General features: G+C 45.4%; 1 protein-coding gene and 1 long non-coding RNA gene across 6 annotated transcripts in view; one reads left to right on the forward strand and one right to left on the reverse strand.

Annotated features, from left to right (window-relative positions):
- Nucleotides 1-1,139: 1,139 nt before the first annotated feature.
- NR1I3 (nuclear receptor subfamily 1 group I member 3) lies at nucleotides 1,140-21,873 on the forward strand. 5 transcript variants are annotated; one of them, XM_087943508.1, is made up of 9 exons: nucleotides 1,140-1,377; nucleotides 6,586-6,752; nucleotides 8,508-8,638; nucleotides 11,954-12,153; nucleotides 14,065-14,270; nucleotides 15,455-15,600; nucleotides 18,982-19,098; nucleotides 20,054-20,159; nucleotides 21,348-21,873. In XM_087943508.1, the coding sequence occupies exons 2-9, from the start codon at nucleotides 6,721-6,723 to the stop codon at nucleotides 21,484-21,486; spliced, it is 1,077 nt and encodes a 358-aa protein (XP_087799634.1). In that variant the 5' UTR covers nucleotides 1,140-1,377; nucleotides 6,586-6,720; the 3' UTR covers nucleotides 21,487-21,873. The 5 variants fall into 5 exon arrangements, with proteins under 5 accessions (XP_087799634.1, XP_087799633.1, XP_087799636.1 ...); XM_087943507.1 differs by lacking the exon at nucleotides 1,140-1,377 and adding an exon at nucleotides 2,499-2,624; XM_087943510.1 differs by lacking the exon at nucleotides 1,140-1,377 and adding an exon at nucleotides 3,744-4,220.
- The window catches only part of LOC148129522 (uncharacterized), a 268,357-nt gene continuing 248,509 nt past the window's right edge, over nucleotides 2,362-22,209 (reverse strand). Inside the window, exon 2 of the long non-coding RNA XR_015745350.1 lies at nucleotides 2,362-2,790. This is a non-coding gene — a long non-coding RNA (uncharacterized LOC148129522). The remainder of the gene's footprint in view (nucleotides 2,791-22,209) is intronic.

Genomic DNA, 22,209 nt, shown 5'->3' on the forward strand with positions numbered 1-22,209 from the left:
TTCATTTTTTCCTAAAAGCCCCACATATCTCGGGGCCCAAACAAGAGATCATTAATCAAAGTGGAAAGATCAACTTCTATTTCATCAAAAAATAGACAATAGGACTTCAGGCCAAGCAGATGCCAGTGCTGAGCAATTTATATTCCTATTTTCCCCCCCCTCTTTGGTAACAAACCGCAATGAGAAACCGCCTTTGGTTATCAGTTTATTAATTCTTAGCTTGTTTAAATCTTCTTTTTCCCATTGGCTGAAAACCCTGGCTTATTCCTTTTGTCATTTTAGGGAGGGGGGGAGTGTATGAGGGTTTATTTTCAACTGATGCTCAGTTGATCTGACAAGATGCTTCCAGCCTTCTTCAACAAACCACGATTAAGACGGATCCTGGATCCAACTGGGAAGAGAGATGGTAACTGGGGTTTTGCTAATCTGGGCAAAGATTCCCACCGAAGTACAAACTATGAAGTCTGTTTGGGAAACCCCCAAGTGGGGGAGAGAGGTGTAATGGAGAAGAATGGTGTTCCTATAAGAAGTCCTCGACTTTACGGCCGCAGTTGAGATGAGAATTTGCCGTTGTTAAGTGAGTGGTGTCTAATTTTAGCCTTCAGCCTTGTTAAGTTGCTAAAGGGTCACCTTGTGGTGAACGGGCAAGCAAATAAATTTAACAAATAATAACAATTGAATTAATTAATACAGGTGGGCCTCGACTTACGACAGTTCACTTAGTCTCCATTCAAAGTTACGACGGCACTGACAAGAGTGACTTACGACTGTTTTTTTCACACTTAACAACCATTGCAGCAGCATCCCCACTGACTCCGTGACCAAAATTCAGACGCTTTGGCCACTGACTCATATTTATGACGGTTGCAGGATCCAAGCAGAGTCCAGGGGGAAGGCGGAGTTACTTAACAACTGAGTGACTCACTTAACAACTCACTTAACAAAGGTGGCCAGGAAAGTCATAAAATGGGACAAAACTCACTTTAACAAGACGTTTCACCGAGCAGCCTAAAATTTGGGGCTTGCTTGTGGTCGTAACTCGAGGACTCCTCCTTGTCCAGATTCGTCAACAACTCAGAGCCGATCCAACTGTGGGTTGTGAGTTTTTCCTCATCCGCCCGTCAGGAGCCAAACGGGTTTAACTTCATTCCGTCAGGCTTCCAAGAACCAATACTGGCACCCCGGGCCCGGCGAGGTCCAGGGGTACCTGCCGTTCGCCCCGGAAAGCCATGAGGGGTCCCCTGAGGTTGCCAAACGGACTTTCCGACTTTTGCGGCTTGTCTTTGGGCTACAAGGCAGTTTGGCCCCAGAACTGAAGCGAGGAGCTGGCAACCGGCCCCGGCTACGAAAATGTTGCTTCAGACATCCAGGTGAGAGGTAAGTCAGCACGAATGAAATCACTGGCTGTCAACTTCTCTCTGTGTTAGTGTGTGTGTGTTTGTGTGTATGAGACAGAGAGAGAGAGACAGACAGACAGACAGACAGACTGACTGACTGTTAAATAGACAGGAGAGAAAGAGAAAGAGGATAGATAGATAGATAGATAGATAGATAGATAGATAGATAGATAGATAGATGATAGATAGATATAGAGAGAGAGATAGATAGATAGAGATAGATAGATAGATAGATAGATAGATAGATAGATAGATAGATAGATAGATAGATAGATAGATAGATAGATAGATAGATAGATAGATAGATAGATAGATAGATAGATAGATAGATAGATAGAAGATAGATATAGATAGATAGATATAGATATAGATATAGATAGATAGATAGATAGAGATAGATAGATAGATAGAGAGAGAGATAGATAGATGATATAGATAGAGATAGATAGAGATAGATAGATATAAATAGAGAGAAGATATATATATATATATATATATATATATATATATATATATATATATATATATATATATATATATATATATATATATATATGGATATATAAATAGAGAGAAGATATAGATGGATGGAAAGATGGTTGGATGGAGAGAGAGAAAATGAGTGAGAAAGAGAGAAGAGATAGATAAATATAAATAGAGAGAGAAAAAATAGATAGATAGATGGAGGGAGGGAGGGAGAGAGAGGGGGGGAGAGAAAGAGAAAGAGAGAGAGAGAGAGAATCTTTTAATTTGCACATTATTTTGTTGATATGGTCAAAATCGAACTCCAGTTACTCCTCGACTTACAAGCAATTTACAAACGAACTGTTGTTAAGTCGAGGGATCCCTGTAAGTTTCCCCAGCGCCGTCGTAAACTTGAAACAAACAGTCGCCAGTCCAATCTTATTCGAAGGAGTCATGCCATTGGGCTCGGGCGACCTCCAGCCCTCTTTTTTCGCCTCTCCGGCTGGGTTCCTTTCCCTTCCCTTCCCTCCCTGCCAGCCTTCATCCACGGGCCAGCTGGCACCTTCTTTCCTACTTGCTCACGGGTTCAAAGTACAACGCTATCCTCCCTTATCAAAAGGGAATTAGTCTGGATCTTTCCCACCCAACCCCAAATTTGAAAATCCCCAAATCCGCGGGGAAAATAACCGGGAGGGTTGTCAGGTGTTGGGAAGACCAAGAACTTCACACCAAGGTGTATCTTAAGCACCGGCGATCGAGCAGGTAAGCGAAGGCAAGAGGGAGAAAGGACTGTCGTGTCCCAAAACAATCTACGGGTGGCTGGAGAAAACGAGCCAGATCTATGCTAGATTTCACATCTGGGGCAAAACACCTATCAGAATTTCTGGATTTAAATTAGAATCTAGAATCACAAGAGTTTGGAAGGGACCTTGGCAGGTCTTCTAGTCCAACCCCCTGCTTAGACAGGAAACCATTTCAGACAAATAGTTATCCCTAAGTTCATGACAAGCCTTAGCTTTCCTCACTTCATCTTTGTAGGTTCAGGTTATTTGCTGATATTCTGATATTCCACTTTTTACACTTCTCCTTTTAAAAGCTGTTATTTACTGGTATTGTGCTAGACTGGGCTTTTATAATCTGACCCATGTCTCGCTTAGCTATGGAAATTCTGGGCTCCACAGGTGTTGGAAGTCAAGGACTGCTTGTATAACATATCCATTGGTATTGTGCTAGACTGGGCTTTTATAATCTGACCCATGTCTCATTTAGCCATGGAAATTCTGGGGCTCCACAGGTGTTGGAAGTCAAGGACTGCTTGTATAACATATTCCTTGGTATTGTGCTAGACTGGGCTTTTATAATCTGACCCATGTCTCACTTAGCCATGGAAATTCTGGGCTCCACAGCGTCAGAAGTCAAGGACTGCTTTATAACATATCCATTGGTATTGTTAGACTGGGCTTTATAATCTGACCCATGTCTCACTTAGCCATGGAAATTCTGGGCTCCACAGGTGTCGGAAGTCAGGCGTATAACATATCCATTGGTATTGTGCTAGACTCATGTCTCACTTAGCCAGAAATTTGGGCTCCGCGTCAGAAGTCGAGGACTGCTTGTATAACGCATCCATGATCAGAAATGTTACAGAGGAGTGTTGCTGTCTTACGCAACCACATGAAACCACAGCTGCCAGTTCTTTAGCTGACCTTCATTTCCAAGAATATGCAATGTCGCAATCCATTGGCGTAATATCTATGTGGGCCGGAACAACATGGCCTTTTGTAATCAGCCGATGAAAACTAGGATAAAGCAACGTCATAGTTGTTGTGGTTGGTTGCACACTCAGCCAGATGTTTAAAAAAAATGGCATTTTTATCTACCCACCATGTTCTTCCCAAGGACCCCAGGAGTGACAGATGCTGAAATAATTTTTTTTTTTAAAAAAAAAACTTTGCAGGATGTCAGCTCTTCCAAGCATAAGCTGCCTTTCGCAATTGACCGGTGGGGATTTTGGTCAATGCCAGATGAGGTTCAATTATTATTGCGATTTGTGGTGCAGTCAGCCAGAGGTTTAGACTGGGTCGCGCCCTTCCCAGGGACTTGTGATAGGCAGATGTAGATGGCATTAAAAGCTATTGTGGCACGACATGATCTGTTCCAGGAAAAGCTGCTTTTGCAATTGACAGAAGGGGAATTTTATGGATGTCGTTATTATGCTCGTCGTTATTGTCATCATCATCATCCTTATCCTCAGTTTCTTTGGGTCAGACAGACGTTTCTAGAACCGTGGTAGTATATATCAGCTACAGCTGCAGCCCACCGATGTTCCTCAAAGCAGATTCCACTGTAAAAAATGTGGTTAGAAAAAGTGCCCCCACTAAAATATTTTTTTTCTGTTTCTTTCTTTCCTTCCTTCCTTCCTTCCTTTCTTTCCTTCCTTCCTTCCTTCCTTCCTTCCTTCCTTCCTTTCTTTTTCTTTCTTTTCCTTCTTTCCTTCCACTCTTTCTTTTTTCTTTCTAATTCTCTCTGTTTCTCTGTCTCTGTTTCTTTTCTCTGTCTCTTTCTCTCTCCTGCTTTTCTCTCTTTCTTTTTCTTTTTCTCTCTATGTCTGTCTTTCTGTCTCTTTCTTTCTTTGTCTGTCTCTTTTACTTTCTGTCTTTTTCTCTCACACTTTTTCTGTCTTCTTCCTTCCTTCCTTCCTTTCTCTTCCTTTTCTTCCTTCCTTCCTCTCTTTTTTCTTTCTCTTTTTTCTTTCTCATTCTCTCTCTGTTTCTTTGTCTCTCTTTCTCTCTGTTTCTTTTCTCTGTCTCTTTCTCTCTCCCTCTTTCTCTCTCTTTCTTTTCTCTTTCTCTTTTCTTCTTCTTTCTGTCTCTCTCTCTTTTCTTTCTCTTTTTCTCTCTCTTTCTTCTCTCTCTCTCTTTTTTCATTCTCATTTTCTCTTTGTCTCTCTCTCTCTTTTCTTTCTCCTTCCTTCCTTTTTTCTCTCTCTCTCTCTCTTTTTTTTCTTTCTCTTTTTCTCTCTCTCACACTTTCTGTCTCTCTCTCTCTTTTCTTTCTCCTTCCTTTCTTCCTTTATTTCTCTCTCTCTCTCTTTTTCTTTCTCTTTTTCTCTCTCTCACACTTTCTGTCTCTCTCTCTCTCTTTTTCTTTCTCCTTCCTTTCTTCCTTTATGTCTCTTTCTCTCTCTCTCTCCTCTCCCCCCCATCCTTTGCTTGTTGTTTACCTTCCCTGCCAGGTTGCATAACTCTTGTCCTTTTACACACCCACGAAAGAGCAATCAAAAGGAGGAGTTCAACATGACATTTGCCCAGGTGCTAACAGCCTTAAGCACAACACTTTGCATGCTTGGCTTGGCGAAAACAAGGTTGCGGAGTTGTTCGCTTGGTACTTTTTCTTTTTTTGCTTCCTTTTTATCTAAGCATGTCTTTGCTAGCAAGCAGGGCCTCCCTTGGAGCTGGAAGGTGGCTTGTGACGGACCTAACATGGACCTAACATGGAAAGAGAGGCAGAAAGTAGGTTTGGCTGAGCAAGGATTAACCCAGGGTGTGCGTCCGATCTTGGTAAAGTTGGTTCTGCTAGTGGAACTGGGATTTTTCCACCTTTGGACTGGGTTGGTCCTTACATGATGAGCCGCCCAGGGTCGCTTAAATGAGGTGGGTGACTGTGTAAATCAATATGAAATATGGGATGGGATGAGAACAGAGTAGAATAAAATAGGAAGAAAAGAGAAGAGAGAAGAGAAGAGAGAATAGAATAAAATAGGAATAGAAGAGAAGAGAAGAGAGAAGGGAAGAGAGAATAGAATAGAATAAAATAGGAAGAAAGGGGAATAGACAAGAGAATAAGAAGAGAGAATAGAATAGGAAGAGAAGAGAGAATAGAAGAGAATGAGAAGAGAAAAAATAGAATAGAATAGGAATAGAAGAGAATAAAAGAGAAAATAGAATAGAGAAGAGGATGAGAAGAGAATAGAGTGTAGAATAGAATAAAATAGGAATAGAAGAGAAGAGAGTAGAAGAGAATAAAATAGAAAATAGAAGAGAAAAGGGGGAAGAGAATGTGAAAAGAAAATAGAAGAGAAGAGAGAGAATAGAAGAGAGAAGAGAGAAGAGAAGAAAAATAGAATAGAATAGGAATAAAATAGGAATAGAAGAGAAGAGAGTAGAAGAGAAGAGAAAAGATAAAATAGAAAAGAAAAGAGAGAGAAGAGAATGAGAAGAGAAGAGAAAATAGAAGAGAAGAGAGAATAGAATAAAATAGGAATAGAATAGAAGAGAATGAGAAGAGAAAATAGAAAAGAAAGAATAGAATAAGATAAGAAGGGAAGAGAATAAAAGAGAAAATAGAAGAGAAAAGAGAGAAGAGAAGCACCAAATGGAAATAGAAGAGAGAATAGAATAATATATTATGGTATAATAACACGTAGTATAGCTTGATTATTTAAGAAATATAATAATACAATACTAATGGAATGTATTATAATCATAATTATAATAACCTTTGAAAGGCAGGATGGTCCAATGATAAAGATCCTAGATCAAGATAGGAGAAAACTGGGTTCAAAATCTGCTTTAGCCAGAGAAGCCGTGGGTTAGTGGTTTGCCCTCAGCCGGCCTACCTTGCCAGGTTGTTGTGGGAGAAGAACAGGAGCCCTACCTGCCCCGCCCCACCCCCTTTAAACGATCCAGAAAGGAGGCAGACAGGTCTGTGGCCTTTCCCCTAGGGAACCGGCGCGTGGCACCATGGAGAATTCCTCGGATGGTGAAGGCAGGAATCTCTGGGGGAGCCCGACCTGGAAGGTGGGGAGAAGACCTGCGCCGTGTGTGGAGACCGAGCCAGCGGCTACCATTTCCACGCCATGACCTGTGAAGGCTGCAAGGGGTTCTTCCGGTAGGCATGATGGAGGCCTTTCCTCCTGCCCTGGGTTTGTCCCCTTCCCTCTCTCCCCCTCCCTCTCTCCCCTCCCTCTCCCTCTTTTCCTCTCTCCCTCTCCCTCCCTCCCTTTCCCTCCCTCCCTCTCTCCCTCCCTCCTTCCCTCTCTCCCTCCTCCTCCCTCTCTCTCTCCTCTCCCTCCTCTTTCCCTCTCTCTCCCCCTCTCCCTCCCTCCCTTTCCCTCCCCCTCCCTCTCTCCCTCCCTCTTTCCCTCTCTCCCTCCCTCCCTCCCTCTCTCCCTCCCTCTCCCTCTCCCTCTTTCCCTCTCTCCCTCCCTCCTCCCTCTCTCCCTCCCTCTCTCCCTCCCTTTCCCTCTCTCCCTCCCTCCCTCTCTCCCTCCCTCTTTCCCTCTCTCCTCCCTCCCTCCTCCTCTCTCCCTCCCTCTCCCTCTCCCTCTTTCCCTCTCTCCCTCCCTCCCTCTTTCCCTCTCTCCCTCCCTCCCTTTCCCTCCCTCTCCCTCCCTCCCTCTTTCCCTCTCTTCCTCCCTCCCTTTCCCTCCCCTCCCTCTCTCCCTCCCTCTCCCTCTTTCCCTCTCTCCCTCCCTCCCTCCTTCTCCCTCTCTCCCTCCCTCCCTCTCCCTCTTTCCCTCTCTCCCTCCCTCCCTCCTTCTCCCTCTCTCCCTCCCTCTCTCCCTCTCTCTTTCCCTCTCTCCCTCCCTGCCTCCCTCCCTCTCCCTCTCTCTCTCTCTCTCTCTCAGTCATCATGAGGACTAGAGCCTTGCATGGTCTGTTTATTTCCGGCCAAGCGTTCTCTCGGCAGAGGCTAAGGACCGAGGAGGGAAAATATGGCGTCTTCCCCACCCTTCAGGCACTCTGCTGCCTTTTGAAAAGAGTATTTTGGGTTAGGATTTGTCAATACGGTACCGGAAAAGTGGACAGAAGGAAAAGGAGAAGAAAAAAAAAGAATGGAGGGAAGAAAGAAAGGTGAAGCAGTGAAGAAAGAGAGAGAGAAAGAAAGAGAGAGAAAGAGGGGGGAGAGTGAAAGAAAGGAAGGAAGGAAGGAAGGGGGAGAGAGAAAGAAAGGAAAGAAAGAGAAAGAAAAAGAAAGACAGAAAGAGAGAAAGGAAGGAAGGAAGGAAGGAAGGAAGGAACCAGAAATAAGGAAGGAAGGAGTAAAGGAAAAGAAGGTGGGAGGGAGGAAGAAAGAAGGAAGGGAAGAAAGGGGAGGGAGAGATAGCAGGAAGGAATGAACAAATAAAAGAAAGACGGTGGGAGGGAGGAAGGAGGAAGAAAAGAAGAAAGGAAGGAAAGAAAGAAGGTGGGAGGGAGGGAGAGAGGAGGAAGAAAAGAAAGAAGAAAGGAAGGAAAAAAAGAAAGGAGTGGGGGGAGGGAGGAAGGAAAGAAACATGACTTCCACCCTTCCTTCTATCAAATGATTACATCTTATTCTTCCTTATTCCTCTTTGGTCCTTTTTAATCCCCAAATCCATAAATCATCAATCCAGACTTCTTTTCTAAAAAAAAAAAAAAAAAAAGTCCATTTTGGTCTTTTTTTAAAAAAACAATCTTTACCATATATTTTTTTTCCTAACCAAACTGGCCAGTTTTGCCATTTCTGGTTGGACCATCCCATCCCTTCCTGCGGCATCTAAACGCAAGCTCAGATTCTAGTCCTCATGGTTCTGGCCGGATGCAGGCAAAACAAAAAACAACAACACAAGTTTCTAGCCCTCATGACTCTCACTCAAGCTTCCCCCCCCTGCTTTCCTTGCAGGAGGACGGTGCTAAAGGGCATCCAGTTCACTTGCCCCTTTACGCAGAGCTGCCCCGTCACCAAAGCCAAGCGGAGACAATGCCAGGCCTGCCGGTACAAGAAATGCCTTGCGGTGGGGATGAGGAAGGACAGTAAGTGCGAAGGGTCCCGGGTCTTCCTTTCTTTCTTTCTTTCTTTCTTTCTTTCTTTCTTTCTTTCTTTCTTTCTTTTCCTCCCTCCAACTTTCTTTCTTTCTTTCTTTTTCCTTTCTTTCTTCTTCTCTTTCCTTCCTTCTTCTTTCCTCCCTTTTCTTTCTTTCTTTCTTTCTTTCTTTCTTTCTTTCTTTCTTTCTTTCTTTTTCTTTCTTCCTCCCTCCCTCCAAACTTTCTTTTTTCTTTTTCTTTTTTTTTCTTCCTTCCTTCCTTCCTTCCTTCCTTCCTTCTCCACTTCCTTCCTTCCTTGTTTTTCTTTCTTTTGTCTTTCTTTCTTTCTTTCTTTCTTCCTCCTCTTTCTTTCTTTCTTTCTTTCTTTCTCCTTCTTCTTCCTTGTTTTTTCTTTGCTTTCTCTCTCTCTCTTGCTCTTCCTTCCTTCCTTCCTCCCTCCCTCCTTTCCTTTTTTCTTTTTCTTCCTTCCTTTCTTTCTTCTTTCTTTCTTTCTTTCTTTCCATTCCTTCCTTCCTTCCTTTTTCTCTTTCTTTCCCTTCCTTCCTTTCTTTCTCTCTCTCTTTCTTGCTTCTTTCTCTTTCTTTCTTTCCTGCTTTTTTATTTGCCTCTCTCTTTCTTTCCTCCCCCTCCTTCCTCCTTCCCTTCCTTCTTTTCTTTTTCTTTCTTTCTTTCTTTCTTTCTTTCTTTCTTTCTTTCTTTCTTTCTTTCTTTCTTTCTTTCTTTCTTTCTTTCTTCTTTCTTTCTTTCCTTTCTTTCCATTCCTTCCTTCCTTTTTTCTCTTTCTTTCCCTTCCTTCCTTCCTTGTTTTTCTTTCTTTCATCCTTTCTTCCTCTCTCTCTCTTTCTTTCTTTCTTTCCTTTCTTTCCATTCCTTCCTTCCTTGTTTTTCTTTCTTTCATCCTTTCTTTCTTTCTCTCTTTCTTGCTTCTTTCTCTTTCTTTCTTTCCTGCTTTTTATTTGCCTCTCTCTTTCTTTCCTCCCTCCCTCCCTTCCTCCTTCCCTTCCTTCTTTTTCCTTTCCTTCCTTCCTTCCTTCCTTCCTTCCTTCCTTCTTTCTTTCTTCCTTCCTTCCTTTCTTTCCATTCCTTCCTTCCTTTTTTCTCCTTCTTTCCCTTCCTTCCTTGTTTTTCTTTCTTTCATCCTTTCTGTCTCTCTGTCTCTCTCTTTCTTGCTTCTTTCTCTTTCCTGATTTTTTATTTGCCTCTCTCTTTCCTTCCTTCCTCCATCCCTTCCTTCTTTTTCTTTTTTCTTTTTCTTCCTTCCTTCCTTTCCTTCCTTCCTTCCTTCTCTCTCTTTTCCTTTTCCTCTCTTCTCTCTCTCTCCTTTGTCTCTTTTCTTTCCTTCCCCTTTCTCTCCTTTCCTTCCTCCCCCTTCTGCCTTTCTCTTTTTTAATTCCTCATTTCTGTTTTCACTCGCTTTCCAATTCCCTTCCCTTCTTCTTCCCCCTCCAACAAAGAGGAGTTTTGGCTCCCAAAGCCAGCCAGGCGGCTCTGGAGCTTCCACTGATCCAATCGAGGTGAAATCAGGATCCATTGGGGAGAGGCTGGATTGCTCTCTCTCTCTCCCCCCCCACCCCCCGCAGGGCACAGAATTTGGGGGGGACGGGGACTTTGAAGCACAGGAACCTGGAGCGCAAGATGGCAGCTGCAGCCACTGCAGGCGAGCGAGGAGGAGTGATGCATTGCAGCTTTGCCTTCTGACCGGCACTCCCGGTCCTGAGCAGGTTGCAAGGCAGGGAAGCAGCTGGCAGGCGCAGCAGCTGGCATTGCGTGCCAGGGCTGGGGGGCTCCAGGGGGGCTCTGAGCCATTTGGGGTGGGGGCTGGCAGAGGAGATGCTCAGCACACACACACACACACACACACACACACCCAACCCGGACAGAGGCTGGCAGCAGGGCAAAGTAATTTGAGTCAGGCCAGCTGGAGGGTTCCTCCGCAAACTGGCCAACTTTCTGCAAGCAGGAAAAAGAGCAAAGTTGGAAAACTGACGTGCTAAAAAAGAAAGAAAAGAAGCCAACTTGACATCTGTTTCGGATTGAAAAGGCTGCCGGCGCTGGTGGCTGGCATCGGACAAACCAGGAAGGCAAAAAAATAGGTTCAGGGTCATGCTGCCTCGCGGGGTTCACAGTCCTGGCAGTCCTTGACTTATGGCAACCCAATTGGGAGAAGGAAGGGAGAAGGAAGGAGGAGGGAAGGAAGGAAGAAGGAAGGAAGGAAGGAAGGAAGAAGGAAGGAAGGAAGGAAGGAAGGAAGGAAGGAAGGAAGGAAGGAAGGAAGCAAACAGAAGGAAGGAGAAACAGAAGGAAGGAAAGGAAAGGGAGAGAAGGAAGGAAGGAAAAAAGAAGGAGGGGAAGCAAAGGGATAGATAGAGAAGGAAGAAAGGAGGGAGGGAGGGAGGAAGAAAAGGAGGGAAGCAAAGGAAGAAATAGAGAAGGAAGGAGGGAGAGAGGGAAGGAAGGAAGGAAGGAAGAAAAGAAGGAGGGGAAGCAAAGGGAGAAATAGAGAAGGAAGGAGGGAGGGAGGGAAGGAAGGAAGAAAAGGAGGGAAGCAAAGGAAGAAATAGGGGAAGGAAGGAAGGAAGGAAGGAAGGAAGGAAGAGAAACAGAAGGAAGGAAAGGAAAGGGAGAGAAGGAAGGAAGGAGGGAGGGAGGAAGGAAGGAAGGAAAAAGAAGGAGGGGAAGCAAAGGGATAGATAGAGAAGGAAGAAAGGAGGGAGGGAGGGAGGAAGAAAAGGAGGGAAGCAAAGGAAGAAATAGAGAAGGAGGGAGGGAGGGAGGGAAGGATGGAAGGAAGGAGTAGCGATGTAATGGAGGGAGGGATGGAAAGAAGGAAGAAAAGAAGGAAGGAAGCAAAGGGAGAAACAGAAGGAAGGAAGGAAAGGAAGAAATAGAGAAGGAAGGAGGGAGGGATGGAAAGAAGGAAGGAAGGAAGAAAAGAAGGAGGGGAAGCAAAGGGATAAATAGAGAAAGAAGGAGAGAGAGGGAAGGAAGGAAGAAAAGAAGGAGGGAAGCAAAGGAAGAAATAGAGGAAGGAAGGAGGAGGGATGGAAAGAAGGAAGGAAGGAAGAAAAGAAGGAGGGAAGCAAAGGGATAAATAGAGAAAGAAGGAGGAGGGAGGGAAGGAAGAAAGAAGGAGGAAGCAAAGGAAGAAATAGAGGAAGGAAGGAAGGAAGGAAGGAAAGACAAGGACCGATCGTAAGCCACTTTTTCAGTCAATCTGAACCAACCATCACTAAACGAACGGCATCGAGGACGGCCCGCCAACCAGCCTTTGAACCCTGATTGTCTTTTCCCCCCCTCTGCCAGTGATCATGTCGGAAGAGGCCCTCTACGCCCGCCGAGCGCTGCGTAAACAGAAGATGCAGAAGGGCCTCCAGCCGATTCTGCCAGCCATACCGCCAGAGGATCGTGGCTTGTCTGCCGAGCAGGAGGAGCTGATCGAGATCCTCACCGAAGCCCACAAGAAGCACTTCGATTCCACTTTCTCCCAGTTCATCCACTACCAAGTGAGCTATTAAGAAGGATTGGCCTCCCCTATTCCAACCCCCCCCCCCCCAAAGCCCATCTCTCTTCCAAGCTGGACTCCCGGGGTTCCCTTCGCACAACTCTCTTAACCTGGGTCAGCCTCTGTGATGATCGGGACGTGGCATGAAGGCAACCCAGCCAGAGAATAGGTATGAGTCCCTTCATTTGCTCCAACTTTGCCCCCAACGTCCCAGTTACTCTCCGGCTTGAAGAGAAAAACTCTCCCACGAACCTGCAACAGCCTCTGGCTGCAGATACTGTAAGAAGAATGACTGCAGTCAATCACTCCAACAGGGCAAGGTAATGAGGCAATAATTCACACAAGACAGGAGGAAGGCCAGGAATGCAGGCTAAAACTCGCAACACTAGATGAATTCAGTGTTTGTTCCTGACAAATACCCTCCTAACTGCCTAAACTCTCTCCTCAGGTGAGGGAACCGGGGCCCTTTCCTTCCTCGTAAGCCATGCAACCCATGTTGCTCCCTTCTCCGTTCCTCCCTGTGTGCCCTAGGATGAAGAGGGGTTGGGCCTGGGTCTTCCTCTGAATTCCCTCTCCCTTGTTCTACCTCTACCCTGCTCTGCCCAGCCGGACTTTGCCCTTCCCCAGTTTCCTCCACAGCAATGGAGCCGACCGGGACATGACAGCCTCTCTTTGGCTTTGAAGAGAGTCATAGATCTGGGTGTTGAAACCCATGTCGGGCCCACTGATACCAATAATCCTCGACTTCCGACCACAACGGAACCTCCAAATTTCTATTGCTGACTGACGTTGGCCCTGTTTTACAATCTTTCTGGCCACCGTTGTTAAGCGAATCGCCGTAGCTTTAAGTTAGCCTCACGGTTGGTAAGTGAATTCCCCATTGACTTGGCTGGTCGTAAGGTTGCAAAAGACATAAGACATGAAATCAAATAAAAAAATATCAGCATAAAAAGCACAAGACTAAACCTCAGATTGGACCCTGTCAAAAGAAGACATCATAATCTCTCTATATAAAAGCCACTCACGCATCCACACAAAATCTCCAGAACCGTAAAGCCTACAAACTTGAAATTTGGCACTTATGTTCCTCTTGGCTTCTAGCGGCTCACTAAGAAAGGATTTTTCCAAATGACCCTCAGAGCATTTAGAGTATTTCCTATATTATTATTATTATTATTATTATTATTATTATTATTATTATTATTATTATTATTATTATTATTATTATTATTATTACGCTCTGATGCTAAGGAGTTCTACTCCCCCCTCCCCACCTGGAAAGAAATCTCTTCCAAATGCAAAACACAAGCAGAGGAGTTTCAGTTTCAGTTTCACAGCACCAAGCAGCTTTAGTCCAGAACAGTTGAGCTAAGCCACGCCCAGGCTCCTGGCTGTCTCCTTCTTGCTCACACAGCAAATACTCTTTCAGTTTCCAAACGGCCCTCAACTCTCTCACTCCCCACCTGAAAAGAAATCTCTTCCAAATGCAAAACACAAGCAGGGGAGTTTCAGTTTCACAGCATCAAGCAGCTTTAGTCCAGAACAGTTGAGCTAAGCCACGCCCAGGCTCCTGGCTGTCTCCTTCTTGCTCACACAGCAAACACTCTTTCAGTTTCCAAACAGCCCTCCACTGTCTCACACACTGACAGGACGTTAGCCAGATGAATACGATGGATGTTGGTAGGCAGAGGCAGATTTTTTTTTCCTCCTTATTTTCACCCCACCCCCAAAAAAACTAAGCCCCACCACATCCAGCTAGTAAAAAATAAAATAAAAAAAATAATCAAAATAAAATATCCATATCGAGAATCGAGGACTCCCTGTAAGGCGGGACGGGGTTGTCCCACTTCTGGGAGAAGGTGCCAACCACAATGTCATCAGTGAAGGCATCTCACCCAGCTTCTCTCTGCAGCCAGCGGTCCGTCTCTGCCACCACAATTCGGACACCGGAGTTTCTCAGGAGGCTTCCTTCCGCTCCCTCTGTCTTCTGCCCTCCCACGAGGACAACGCGGAAGAGGTCCTACCTGACGTCTTCTCCACCCTGCCCTTGTTTGCCGACCTCAGCACCTTCATGATCCAGCAGATCATCCAGTTTGCCAAGGCCATTCCGCCTTTCAGGTGAGTGGAGATGTCAGGATGGGCCACCTCTTGGTCTTCCTCCTCCTCCTTGGATCTAATCCGGGAGGAGAAGCGAACTTGGAATGAAGGAGAAACTTCCTGATGGGAGGACAATTAATCGGTCGAATGGGTCGCAGCCAGAAGTTGTGAGGGCTCCATCGCTGTAGGCTTTCAAGAAGAGACTGGACAGCCATTTGGCTGAAATAGTATGGGGTTTCCTGCTTGAGCAAGGGGTTGGACTAGAAGACCTCCAAGGGTCCTTCCAACTCTGTTATTCTGCTATCCTTCCTTCCTTCCTTCCTTCCTTCCTTCCTTCCTTCCTTCCTTCCTTCCTTCCTTCCTTCCTTCCTTCCTTCCTTCTTCCCTTCCATCTATTTATCTACTCATCTTCTTTCCTTCCTTCCTTCCTTCCTTCAATTCCTTCCTTCCTTCCTTCCTTCCTTCCTACCTACCTACCTTCCTACCTGATTCATCTACCTACCTACCTCCTACCTTCAATCCATCTATTTATCTATTTATCTATTTCATCTTCCTTCCTTCCTTCCTTCCTCCCTCCCTGTCTCCCTTCCATCTATTTATCTACTCATCTTCCTTCCTTCCTTCCTTCCTTCCTTCCTTCCTTCCTTCCTTCCTTCCTTCCTTCCTTCCTTCCTTCCTTCCTTCCTTCCCTTAGATCCATCTATTTATCTACTCATCTGTTCTTCTTTCCTTCCTTCCTTCCTTCCTTCCTTCCTTCCTTCCTTCCTTCCTTCCTTCTACCTACCTACCTACCTACCTACCTACCTTACCTTCAATCCATCTATTTATCTATTTATCTGTTCATCTTCCTTCCTTCCTCCCTCCCTCCCTCCCTGTCTCCCTTCCATCTATTTATCTACTCATCTTCCTTCCTTCCTTCCTTCCTTCCTTCCTTCCTTCCTTCCTTCCTTCCTTCCTTCCTTCCTTCCTTCCTTCCTTCCTTCCTTCCTTCCTTCCTTCCTTCCCTTAGATCCATCTATTTATCTACTCATCTTCCTTCCTTCCTCCTTTCCCTTGCCCTCCCCTTTCTCTCTTTCTTTTTCCCCCCCCTGGCTTCTCCATTCATTCTTCTCCTGAGAAACAAGACATTGTTCTTTTTAGAACCGTCTTTGAGAGAGGCTGCAAGGCAGGCAGGCTTCTAATCCTGGTCCTTCTTCCTCCCTTAGAAACCTGCCCATGGACGACCAGATCTCCCTCCTAAAAGGAGCCACGTTGGAGATCTGCCAAATCCAGATAAACACGGTGTTCAACGAGGAAACGAACGCTTGGAAATGTGGCTCACATTGCTACACCATCCAAGATGGCGCCCTGGGTAGGTTCGGGAGAGAAGGGGGTTGTTTGGGAAGAGAATTCATTGTGTGCCTCACAGGGTTGTTGTGTGTCACTCTAGACCCTTCCACGCGAATGGAGGAACTCTCCTGAGCTCTCTCTACGTTCGCCTTACGTCAGTATTTCTCCGCCTCAGCAATTTTAAGATGGGTGGACTTCAACTCCCAGAATTCCCTAGCCAGCAGAATGTGAGGGAATTCTGGGAGTTGAAGTCCACCCATCTTAAAGCATGTTGGCTGGGGGGATTCTGGGAATTAGTTCACTATCTTAAAGCAAGCTGGGTGGAGAATTCTGGGAGTTGAAGTCCACCCCTATGAAAACATGCTGGTTGGGGGATTCTGGGAATTCGTTCACTATCTTAAAGCAAGCTGGCTGGAGAATTCTGGGAGTTGAAGTCCACCCCTATGAAAACATGCTGGTTGGGGGATTCTGGGAATTCGTTCACTATCTTAAAGCAAGCTGGCTGGAGAATTCTGGGAGTTGAAGTCCACCTCTATGAAAACACGCTGGTTGGGGGATTCTGGGAATTAGTTCACTATCTTAAAGCAAGCTGGCTGGAGAATTCTGGGAGTTGAAATCCACCCCTATGAAAACATGCTGTTTGGGGGATTCTGGGAATTGTTCACTATCTTAAAGCAAGCTGGCTGGAGAATTCTGGGAGTTGAAGTCCACCCCTATCAAAACACGCTGGTTGGGGGATTCTGGGAATTAGTTCACTATCTTAAAGCAATCTGGCTGGAGAATTCTGGGAGTTGAAGTCCACCCCTATGAAAACACGCTGGTTGGGGGATTCTGGGAATTAGTTCACTATCTTAAAGCAAGCTGGCTGGAGAATTCTGGGAGTTGAAGTCCACCCCTATGAAACATGCTGTTTGGGGGATTCTGGGAATTCGTTCACTATCTTAAAGCAAGCTGGCTGGAGAATTCTGGGAGTTGAAGTCCACCCCTATGAAAACACGCTGGTTGGGGGTTCTGGGAATTAGTTCACTATCTTAAAGCAATCTGGCTGGAGAATTCTGGGAGTTGAAGTCCACCCCTATGAAAACATGCTGGTTGGGGGGTTCTGGGAATTAGTTCACTATCTTAAAGCAAGCTGGCTGGAGAATTCTGGGAGTTGAAATCCACCCATCTTGAAGCACATTAACTGGGGAATTCTGGGAGTTGAAGTCCACCCCATGAAAGCATGCTGGTTGGGGGGATTCTGGGAATTACTTCACCCATCTTAAAGCATGCTTGCTAGGAAATTCTGGGAGTTGAAGTTTCACCCATCTAAAGTATATTTAGCTGGGGAATTCTGGGAGTTGAAGTCCACTTCCTTTAAAGCATGTAGTCTGGGGGAATTCTGGGAATTGAAGCCCACCCACCTTAAAAGATGCTGGCTGGGGAATTCTGGGAGTTGAAGTCCACCCCTCTTAAATTTGCCAATGTTGAGATACACCCCCTACCTACACAATCACTTATAGTTTGGGGAGCTATTTTTATTTTTTATTTTTTTCCGGGAAGGGAAATGAAACCGAGAAGAAGGCAGACGGGAAAGGCGAACCTAACAACCCAGAACGAATACATATTTCATTATATACAAGAAATTATTCACTGCTGTTTTTAAACACCAGAGGAACCTAGCTTGCATAAAACTGTATCAATCAGATTTCCCACTCCTCCAATCGAAGGCTGAGCCTGCCAAACCTGGCCATCAACCATCCTAGATTATAAATATTTGTGATTATTTTGGCTGCCACCCACCTACCCCACCCCGGTTCTCCCGTAGGCACCAGATAACAGATAATCAGAGTTGGAAGGGACCTTGTAGGTCATCTAGTCCAACCCCCCGCCCAAGCGGGAGACCCAACACCATTTCTGACAAATGGCAGCCCAGTCTCTTCTTGAAAGTCTCATGTTTAATCTCTAAATTTGTGGGTCAGTAATGTAGAATAACGTTCTCTATTTAAAACTTCCCGATCTTTGGCACAGTTTGTTAAGCAATGTACGGATTGCAGACTTTGAAAACAGGGCAATGATTAATTTATACGCTGCAGTATAAAAAAGGCCTCACCCCATCTGGCACTGCGATTTGAAAGAGGCTTGGCCGCTTTGTAGTTCACTGAGGGGTTGCAAACCCAGCCTGCGAGCTGTGAAACAAACAAGCCATGATTTGTGGCTACGTTAGGAGAAGCCCCTCTGCTCCCCGTTGCCGAGCAAATGCGGCATCTGGCGATGGAGAAATTAATCCTCAATGAATTAAGATTGAGAAATCTGCTTTTTGGTTAGTTCAGACCGGTATCTAATTGGGCCTGTCCATCCGATACAGTTGTGGCCTTCGCAGATTATCCTCAACATACAACGATTTGCTCAAAGTTACGACGGCACTTGAAAAAAATGACTTTGGGTGGTTTTTTTCACACTTGCAATTATGGTGGCCTGGTTAAAATCAAAGCACTTGGCCCCTGTCCTGTATGTACGACGGTTGTCATGTCCCGGGGTTGTGTGATCGGCATTTGCGGCCTTCCCAGCCCGCGTCTGACAAACAAGATTCGCTTAATGACTGGGTGTGGGAGTCACTTAACAACTAAACAGCCACGATCAAGTCAGGCCCAGCTTTGCTGAACCCCTGCCGTGCTTAGCGATGGAAATTCCACATTCCACAGCTTGCGGTCGTAACGGCGAGAACTACCTATATGTAATACATGTTTCATTCTATAGGTCCCCATTGCTAGAAAAATGGGGAAAAGAGAACTTTAAACAGTTCATCGGAAACGAAGGACGAAAAGGGGTGAAATTTGAGTTTTGTTTTGTTTTTAAAGCTCCCATACCGCATTGAACTACAACTCCCAAGAGCCTTTATGGCCCACCAGGCTGCTGGGAATTGTAGTTCAGCAACCTCTGGAAGACTACAGGGAGATCCCCAAAACCTTTTTCACAAAGTAATCTCCTATTCTCTCCCCCTCAACCTCGGGATCCCTCTGGTGGGATTAATATTAAAAGCATCGGACTAATTAAGATCCGGCTAAACGAGGCTGAACATCTCAGGTTATGGTTGGGGTTTTGTTTTGTTTTGTTTTGTTTCCTGAATCCAGATCGAACAACAAGCTGTGATTAATTTCAGGGAGAGGTTAAACAGCCATGGAGCCAAGCATGGAAAAGAGATTATGGAGATTTCCCCTAGGAAAGTGGTGTGTGTGTGTTTGTGTGTGTGTTTCACAAGTGCGCACTGCCTTGGGTTGTGTGAAAGCACCCTCCTGTGGCCAAACAGATATTTATCCAAGCCAAGGAGAGAGAAAAACCAGGTTGAATTCCAGAGTGTCACAGATCTCTGATTTCCCCCCTTTTTCCTGTTTTTCTTTTTTCCTCCTTCTTTCTCCCCAAGCTGGATTTCAGCAGATTTATTTAGAGCCGCTGCTTAAATTCCACGTCAGTTTGCGGAAACTGAGGCTGCACGAAGCCGAATACATCTTACTGCAAGCTCTGGTGTTGTTCTACCCAGGTGAGACCCCCCCCATTCGTGAGAGGGAGGTGGGTTTCTATCCTCAAAATTCCGGGGAGATGAGGATTCCTGCCCTGGGTTGAGGGGGGTCAGGCTAGATGACCCTCAGGGTCCCTTCCAGGATCCTATCCATTGAACTCCCGTCCTTGTTTGCGGGGTTGTTGGACTGGATGACCCTACTCAGGTTATTTTCCAGCTTTTCTGGCAATAACCTTATAAAAATAATAAATAAATAAAAATAATAAAAATAAAATGCATAGTTGGATTCCTCCCTTGGCCGGGGGGGGGGTGTTGGTCTAGGTGTCCTCTAGGATCCCTTCTGGCTTTTGTGTTCTAGGCTTCGATTCATTGGATTTCTGCCCTGGCCAGGAAGGCTGGACTAGATTACCTCTAGGGTCCCTTCTGGCCATTCTGTTCTAGGATTCTTTAGATTCCCTCCAGGGGGTTGGACTAGATGACTTCTGGAGTTCCTCCTGGTCTTTCTATTTTAGGATTCTATAGATTCCTGCTCTGGCCCTCTGTGTGTGTGTGTGTGTGTGTGTGTGTTGGACTAGATGACCTCTTAAGGTCCTTTCCAGCTTTTCTGTTCTAGGATTCTTTTCACTGGGCTCCTGCCCTGGCTAGCGGGTTGAACCAGATGGCCTCTAAAGCCCCTTCCAGTCTTTCTGAGTTCTAGGATTCTATACACTGGATCCCTGCCTTTTCTCTTTCTGATACACTGAATCCTTGCCCCAGCCAGGGGGTTGGACTAGACGACCTCAAAGGGACCCTTCCAAAACTTTCCACCTTCTGAGCCTGAATCCTAACGAGCCTTGGATGGCTTCGGCTGCCCTTTCCTTTTCCCTTGCCCCATTTTGCTTCATTAAGTGGGGGACCCCCCACACCTGCCCTCCTCCTCCTCTTCCTCCTCCTCCTCCTATTCTTCCTCTGCACCCACAAACCTCTCGCTTCATAGATCACATGGACGTGACCCAACGGGAGGAGATCGATCGGACCCAGGAGAAAATCGCCCTGACCTTGAAGAAATACATAGATCACTGGCATCCCTGGCCGGAAGGCAGGTAAGAATCTTGAAGTTCACCCATCGTAAAGCATTCTGACTGGAGGATTCTGGGAATTGAAGTCCACCCATCTTAAAGCATGCTGGCTGGGGGATTCTGGGAGTGGAAGTCCATCCATCTTAAATCATTCTGACTGGGGGATTCTGGGAGTTGAAGTCCACCCATCTTAAAGCATGCCAGATGGGGAATTCTGGGAGTTGAAGTCCACCCGTCTTAAAGCATGCTGGATGAGGAATTCTGGGAGTTGAAGTCCATCCAACACAAAGCATTCTGACTGGAGGATACTGGGAGTTGAAGTCCACCCATCTTAAAGCATGCTGGCTGGGGGATTCTGGGAGTGGAAGTCCACCCATCTCAAAGCATTCTGACTGGGGGATTCTGGGAATTGAAGTCCACCCATCTTAAAGCATGCCAGATGGGGAATTCTGGGAGTTGAAGTCTACTCTTAAAGCATGCTGGCTGAGGGATTCTGGGAGTTTAAGAATAGATTTCAACTCCCAGAATTCCCCAGCCAGCATGCTTTAAGTCGGATTGACTTCAACTCCCAGTAAAGCATTCTAACTGGGGAATTCTGGGAGTTGAAGTCCACCCGTCTTAAAGCATGATGGATGAGGAATTCTGGGAGTTGAAGTCCATCCATCACAAAGCATTCTGACTGGGGGATTCTGGGAGTTGAAGTCCACCCATATTAAAGCAGGCTGGCTCAAAGTCAAAATGGCTTTAAGTGAAACATTTTTAAAGGGGTGCCTGAATTATAAGTAGCCCTCGACTTATGGCTGCAACTGACACCAGAATCTCTGGCAGCCGATCAGGCGAGTCATGCCAGATTTCGCGGCCTTGTTTTACCTCAGACTTTTAAGCAAACCACTGCCGTCGTTAAGTGAATCACACGGTCGTTAAGCGAATCCGACTCCAGCCCCCTTTGACTTTGCTTGAGGGAAACTGGCTGGCAAAGCAAAGTCAAGATTCGCTTAACGACCGGATTTGCTTCACCATGGCGGCGATTCCTTTAAACCGCTGTGGAGAAACAAAGGGGCAAGATTCACTTTGAACCGCCGCCTGGCTTGGAAAAACGTTGGCCTCCATTATGGACTTAAATCGTGGACTGCCTGGAATCAGGGACGGAGAAGGAAGGAAGGCGGAATAAATTGGATCGATCGGTCTTTTAAATCTTCTTTTCTTCTCCAGGTTTCTCTACGCCAAACTTCTCCTCCTTTTGACTGAACTTCGGACGCTAAAAGTGGAAAACACCCGTCAGATCCATCACATCGACGACAGCCAAAATCTCTCTTCCTTGACCCCGCTGCTCTCCGAAATTATCAGCTAAAAATCCTGGATTAGGAGAATCTTTGCTTTGCAAATAGATACCAGGTAGTCCTGGGCTTACAAACGGTTTGTTTAGGGACGGTCCCGAGTCGCGACGGCACCTGGAAAAAGGGGACACAGGACCATGTTTTACACTTACGACCGCCGCAATCAAAATTCAACCGACTCGTGTTTATGACGGTTACGCTGTCCCCTTTGGTGACTTTCTGACAAGGGGGAAAAATTCCAGTGGGCAGACGATTCTCTGCACATTCTCAGGGGGTTTGGAAATGCTATTTTGCTAATTTTAACAATGCAACGAAGAAATTGACTTTTTTTAACCCCTGCTCTTTCAGTAGCACTTTAATGGTAGCAAATTAATTAAATAAAAACATGGTTTATTTTTCCAGATGGGTTTTTCATCTTGTGGGTACCCTCAAAAGATTCCCCTGCAACCAACCATATTTTCTTTTTACCATCTCTCTTTTCATCTGTTTTATCTATTTTATTTTTATCTTACCCTCTTTCATCTATTTCATTATGTATTTTTCTTTTCATCTATTTATGTATCATATCTACATCTTTTCTACTGTGTTCATCTATTTTATCTTTTATTTTCATCTCTCTTTTGTTTTTTAATCCTTCCTCTTTTCTTTACCATCTTTTTCACCAAGTTTATTTTATTTTATTTTTATCTTTATTTCTCTTTTCATCAATTTTATCTACCGGGCTTTGGTTGTTTTAT

The sequence above is a fragment of the Notechis scutatus genome, chromosome 14 (genome assembly GCF_049901735.1).
Source record: "Notechis scutatus isolate UNSWTSFEM ecotype Mainland chromosome 14, rNotScu1.2, whole genome shotgun sequence".
NCBI lineage: Eukaryota > Metazoa > Chordata > Lepidosauria > Squamata > Elapidae > Notechis > Notechis scutatus.

Coding starts and splice junctions, on each gene's coding strand:
- NR1I3 (XM_087943508.1), top strand. CDS start 6,721: ATGACCTGTGAAGGCTGCAAGGGGTTCTTCCG. Junction 8,639..11,953: donor GGTGGGGATGAGGAAGGACA/GTAAGTGCGAAG, acceptor CCCCTCTGCCAG/TGATCATGTCGGAAGAGGCC. Junction 15,601..18,981: donor CATCCAAGATGGCGCCCTGG/GTAGGTTCGGGA, acceptor TTTCTCCCCAAG/CTGGATTTCAGCAGATTTAT.